This window comes from Grampus griseus (genome assembly GCF_964374135.1).
Source record: "Grampus griseus genome assembly, chromosome: 2".
Taxonomy (NCBI): domain Eukaryota; kingdom Metazoa; phylum Chordata; class Mammalia; order Artiodactyla; family Delphinidae; genus Grampus; species Grampus griseus.
Window position 1 is genome coordinate 31618597 of NC_139018.1, and position 6310 is coordinate 31624906.

General features: G+C 43.8%; 1 protein-coding gene across 1 annotated transcript in view; it reads left to right on the forward strand.

Moving 5' to 3' along the window:
- MED6 (mediator complex subunit 6) overlaps positions 1–5452 on the forward strand; it is a 69920-nt gene extending 64468 nt beyond the window's left edge. The window contains exon 9 of the mRNA XM_082648036.1: positions 5237–5452. Coding sequence (XP_082504162.1) covers positions 5237–5255 — 19 coding nt within the window. The 3' untranslated portion in view covers positions 5256–5452. The remainder of the gene's footprint in view (positions 1–5236) is intronic.
- Positions 5453–6310: the final 858 nt, after the last annotated feature.

Sequence of the window (6310 nt, forward strand, 5' to 3'; positions counted from 1 at the left end):
CTAGGCCAGCAAAGAGTAAAGTCATGGAAACAGGAAGCAAAAACTTTGCTAGTGGGTCACTAAGGTTAATAATGAGTGGTGTTGGGCTTTCCTGGTGGCGCAGTGGTGGAGAATCTGCCTGCTAATGCAGGGGACACGGGTTCGAGCCCTGGTCTGGGAAGATCCCACATGCTGCGGAGCAACTAGGCCCATGAGCCACAACTACTGAGCCTGGGCATCTGGAGCCTGTGCTCCTCAACAAGAGAGACCACGATAGTGAGAGGCCCGCGCACCGCGATGAAGAGTGGCCTCCACTCAACGCAACTAGAGAAAGCCCTCACACAGAAATGAAGACCCAACACAGCCAAAAATAAATAAATAAATAAAATTTAAAAAATAAAAAATAATGAGTGGTGTCAATTCCATTTCCACCTTGATTCCTGGACTCATGAATCCTGGGTTTGGGAGAAACAGCACCATATATTGGACGTTGATTCAGGGCATATACAGCATTCTGGAGACCCTTGCTCCAGCCCTGTAAGGTATGGCCACCTAGCTGGCACTATAACTGAGTCTTCAAAAGGCCATTCCACCATTCTGTCAAGACAACTGCTTCAGGATGGTGGGGAACATGGTAAGACCAGTGAATTCTATAAGCATGGACCAATTGCCACTTTTTTTTTTCCTATGAAGTGAGTTCCTTGATCAGAAGCAATGCTGTGTGGAATACCATGGTGGTGGATAAGGCATTCTGTAAGTCCATGGTTGGTATCTTTGGCAGAAGCATTGGGTGCAGGGAGGGAAAATTACATCCAGAGTGTCTACTCCAGTAAGAATAAAATGCTTCCCCTTCTGTACAGGAAGCAGTCCAGTGTAATGAACCCTCTTCTGGCATGCACCCACCAGGTAGCTGTCTGATCACTGCAGGAAATGTTGCCATATTTGGGGCTCAGTGTTGGTCTCTGCCACTGAAGATTGGGCAGTTATTGGTGGCCGTAGCTTAGTCATCCTTGGTGAGTGGATGTCCATGTTGCAAAGCCCATGTATAACTGCCAACCCTGCCCTGCCACCATGGCCAGTTTGTTAATGAGCCCATTGGGTGATGACGGGTGGCTGGGGAAAGAGGCTGACTGGTATCAACAGAATGGGTCATCCTGTCCACTCGGTTATTAAAATCCTCTGCTGATGTAAGCTTTTGGTGAGCATTCACATGGGACACAAATATCTTCATGTTTTTTGACCATTCAGAGAGGTCTATCCACATACCTCTTTCCCATATTTCTTTGTCACCAATTTTCAAATCATATTTCTTCCATGTCCCTAACCATGCAGACAAACCTTTGGTCACAGCCCATGAATTGGTATATAATCACAGATCTGGCCTTTTCTCCTTGTAAGCAATGTGCACAACTAAGTGAACTCCCCAAAGTTCTGTCCACTGAGAGAATTTCTCTTCACCACTATCCTTCAGGGATGTCCCAGAGAAAGGCCGTAGTGTTGCAGCTGTCCACATTCAGGTGGTGCATGTATATCATGCAGAACCATCTCTAAACCAGGCCCAGATCTTCTCTTCCCCTGTCAACTGATCACAGGGAACTCCCCATGAGGCTCCCCTGCTTGGGCCTGACTTTGTATATATCAGTTCCATTTGATGATGGAGTGTACTGTGCAGGCCCACTTTATGGCGTGGTGGGTCAGATAATACCCATTTCATGATGGGCAACTTGGTGGCCCATCATCAAGCATTCAGTAGCTACTATGGCCCACTAATACGCCAAGAGCTGTTTCTCAGAAGGAGAGCAGTCATCCGAAGGTGATGGCACGGCATTGCTCCAAAATCTTAAAGGCCTGCAGTGTGATTTACCTATAGGAGCCTGACAAAGGCTCCAAACGGTGTCCGTACCTGCCAGAGAGACTTCAAGCGCCATTGGATGTGCTGGATCATATGGCCCAAGTGGCAGAGCAGTTTGCACAGCAGCCTGGACCTGGGGCAGAGCCTTCTCTTCTTCTGGGCCCCACTCAAAACTAACAGTTTTTCAGGTCACTTAGTAAATGGACTGGAGTAACACACCAAATGAGGAAGGAATATGTTGCCTCCGAAATCCAAAGAGGACCACTAGGTACTGAGCCTCTTTCTTGGTTGTAGGAAAGCCAGATTCCACTTCCTCTTTATCTTAGAAGTGATATATTGACATGCTCCATACCACAGGACCCCTATAAATTTCACTGAGGTAGAAGTGAATTTTAGTCAGATTTATTTCCCACCCTCTGACACGCAAATGTCTTACCAATTAGCCTAGGGTTGTTACTACTACTCACTCACTAGGTGTAATCAACATAATATCATCAATATAATGGGCCAGTATGATATCCCGTGGAAGGGAAAGGTGATTGAGATCCCTGCAAACTAAATTATGAATAGGGCTGGAGGGTTGATATGCCTCTGAGGGAGAACAGTGTATGTGCATTGCTAACCTTGCCAGTTGAAAGCAAACTGCTGCTGGCGGACCTTATGGACAAGTATGGAGAAAAAGACATTTGCCACATCAATAGCTGCATACCAGGTACCCCGGGATGTGTTAATTTGCTCAAGCGATGAAACCATATCTGGTACAGCACCTGCAATTGGAGGCACCACCTGGTTAAGCTTACAATAAAGTAATCCACTGTCATTCTCCAAGATCCACCTGTCTTTTGCACAGGCCAAATAGAGATGAATGAGGATGTGGTGTGAATCACCACCCCTGCATCCTTCCAAGTCCTCGATAGTGGCAGTAGTATCTGTGATCCTTCGAGGGATGTGGTATTACTTTTGGTTTATTATTTTCCTAGGTAGAGACAGTACTAATAGCTTCCACTTAGCCTTTTCTACCATAATAGCCCTCACTGCATAAGTAGGGAACCAATGTGAGGATTTTTCCAGCTGCTAATATGTCTTTTCCAATTATGTATTCTGCAACTGGGTAAATAACCACAGGGTGGGTTCAGAGAGCCACTGGACCTACTGTGAGATGGGCCTGAGCTAAAGCTCCATTGACCACCTGACCTCCATGAGCACCTAATCTGACTGGAGGGCCACAGTGATGTTTTGGGTCTTCGGGAATCAGTGTCAGTTCAGATCCACTGTCTGGTAGTCTCTGAAAGGTATGATTATTTCCTTTCCCCCAATGTACAGTTACCCTGGTAAAGGGCCACAGGTCCCTCTAGGGAAGGCTGGGAGAAAAGTTAACTGTACAAATTTTCATTAGTGTATCAGGGTCCTTCCTCAAGGGGAACTGGTCTCCCATTCATTCAAGGGGTTTGGGGTCTGTAAACTGGCTTAACTCTGGGAATTGATTGAATGGCTGTGACTCTCTGTTTTTCTGAGTTAAGTGACTTTTGTTCACTTGACTTAGAGCTTTTCTGCTTATTTAGATCAAGAGAGAATTTCCATTTCTCTTCTAGGAACATCGTGATTAACTCACCAAGACCAAAAGTTTGCATGAGTCTGACTTTTCTGATTGCTGCTTTGTCTCTACTGTTCATTATGGTAATCTTGCCTTCCTTGTCTTTGGTGCTTGAGTGCCACCACTTGGCCCCTGCCACCCTAGGATACGTATATTCCTATTGCATTTAGGCTTCCCAATTGAGTGGCCGTGGTTCCCACTCTAAGATCTGTCCTCCAGGGAAGAGCCATCATGGAGCCCTTCAAGGATGTTAGGCTCCCCTCATAAATTTATTTCTCAAAATATTAGTGAAAGGTATGTCCTCTGAACCCCTTCAGTGTGGGTGAGTAAGTCTTAAATGACAAGTTCACTCTAACATTTCAGTCTCCCTAAGCCTCTGAATCCCTTCCTTTACATTAAACCAAGAGAGGCTGGGTATTTCCAGTTAGAGCCCTTTCTAACTCCCCAAGCTGCAACATGAAATGCAGAATCTCAGCTTAGTGAGCCCATACCAATAAATTCAGCCTGATCCAACTTTACATTCCCTTCAGCATTATCCTACACCCTCAGAGTCCATTCCCACACATGTTCCCTGGACATCTGCTTGTATAGATTAGAAAACTCAAATAGTTCTCATGAAGTGTAGTACACACCCTTATGGGTCACACTTTGTACCTCACCTCTAGAGGTCTGCTAAGTCTTGACTCTAGTTGTAGGTCCAGAAGCAGAGCGTGTAGTGGGGTGGGTCCTGAGGAGAATCAGCATTGTTTTCCGTGGCAGCTATCTCAGGGGAGGCCATTACTGTTTCCTCAGGCAATGCAGGGTTAATCCCCTCAGATAGAGATGGAGAAGCTGCTACCACTGTGGGTGGGGAGGCTGCTGCTACTGGGTGTGTGTGTGGGGGAGAACTCTTCCCCTGGTTAGGAAGACTCACTAGAGAAGGCTCAGTTTCCACAGTTTCATCAGGGTCTTCTCACACATCCCATCCTAACTTACAGGATCTCGTTCTTTCCTAATCAGTCCCTTCACTTGAACAGTGAGGCTGGGAGTTCAATTTGTGTTGTAATTCAGCCTATCTCAAAATGAGTTTCTGTATTTCATTTTCACCAGTTTCAGCCCTGTGACTCCTAGAGATAAGGCTCTACTTCAGGGCGTGCGTAGGAGCTCTTAGAGCACTTACGGAGTGCCTGAGCTGGGAATTGGAATCCCTGGGTTCATGCTTTTCTTTCACCACTTTGTCCAGCAACATTAGGCAACCAACCAATGTCATTTATCCCTTAGTTTTAAAAAAATATCCAAAAGTATCCACTTCTCTCTTTGCTTCATAGAGTGGTTGATTAGGAGTTTCCGATGCAGATATATTACCTATCTTTAATCAACAGTTCACCACAGACTATCAGTACTCTCTTTACTACTGGAAAGAGTTATTAGAGTCTTTAATCAGATTAGAGAGCCAATTTCAGCAACGCCAGAACCAATTCAGAAAACTCATCTTTAAAATTCTGTTCCTCTAAAGCCACTCCTGGTATCAAAATCCATATTAGTCCAGGTTTTTTAGAGAAATAAAACTGGTAGTATATGTGCTCACGTGATTATAGACCCCAAGAAGTCCCACAGTCTGCCATCTGCAAGCTGGAGAACGAGGAAAGCCGGTGGTGTAATTCATTCTGAGTCTAAGGCCTAAGAATCAGAGGAGCTGATAGTGTAAGACCCAGTCCAAATCTGAAGGCTTGAGAACCAGAACTGATGTCCGAGGGTGGCATAAAGGGGTGTCTCAGCTCAAGCAGAGAAAGCAAATTCACCCTTCCTCTCTGCCTTTTTGTTTTATTCAGGCCCTCAATGATTGGATGATGCCCAGCTGCACTGGTGAGGGTGACCTTTTTTTTTTTTTTACTAAGTCTACTGATTCAAATGCTAATCTCTTCCAGAAATACAGACACACTCAGAAATCATGTTTTAGCAGCTATCTGGGCATCCCTTAGCCCAGTCAATATGGTACATAGAATTAACTGTTACAGGGATATAAATAGACCCCACATATCAAGGGGAGTAGGGTCAAAGAAGTTGCAGCCCTCTCTAAGCTACCAAATGTATCACACTCTCTTGGTGAGATTATGGGGAACAAAATTCACATACAGTGCAGGTGGTAAAGACAACTGGTAGAACCTCTATGGAGTGGAATTTGTTGATATTCAGCAAAAATACATGTGCACTTAACCTTGCACTCAGCAATCCTTCTGGAATTTTATCCTAAAGATATACTTCAAAACTTTGAAATTACTTTGGTATAAGGTTATTTGTGGCATATAATGGCAAAAGATTGGGAGCCTACCCACACCAATGCCTACCCACAGAGGACTAGTTGAATAAAATATGATACTTCCACACAATGGATACGTGGCAACATTTAAAATGGATAAGCACGATTTCCATACACTGATATGACGTGATCTCCAGGACCTGTTCTTAAGGGATACAACGCTATATTCATCACGTTACATGTAATATACAGCTGCTCTTTTTGTAAGAAAGAGGATTGGTTCAGATAGGCACATTTATTTTCTTTTATTTGCAAAAAAAAGAAAGATTGGAAAAATAAACCAAAAGTTAATAAAATGGTTACTTAGAGGGGAATAGGGAAAATAAGATGGGGGAGAGTTCAGAATAGAAATAAGACTTATTTGAACAGCACTGGTTATATGGTTCAGTTTGAGATCATGTAAATGACTGATATAAAGAAAAATTGACCCCTAAAATACCAATTACTCAAAATTGGAAACAAATAAATAAACCTAAACACATATCATGTTGATGACATAACCACACAGACAAAAGAATTGTTTCAAGTGACTTTCAAACAGTCTTATTGTTAGTAATAATATTGGTATAATTACTTTGACTGTATT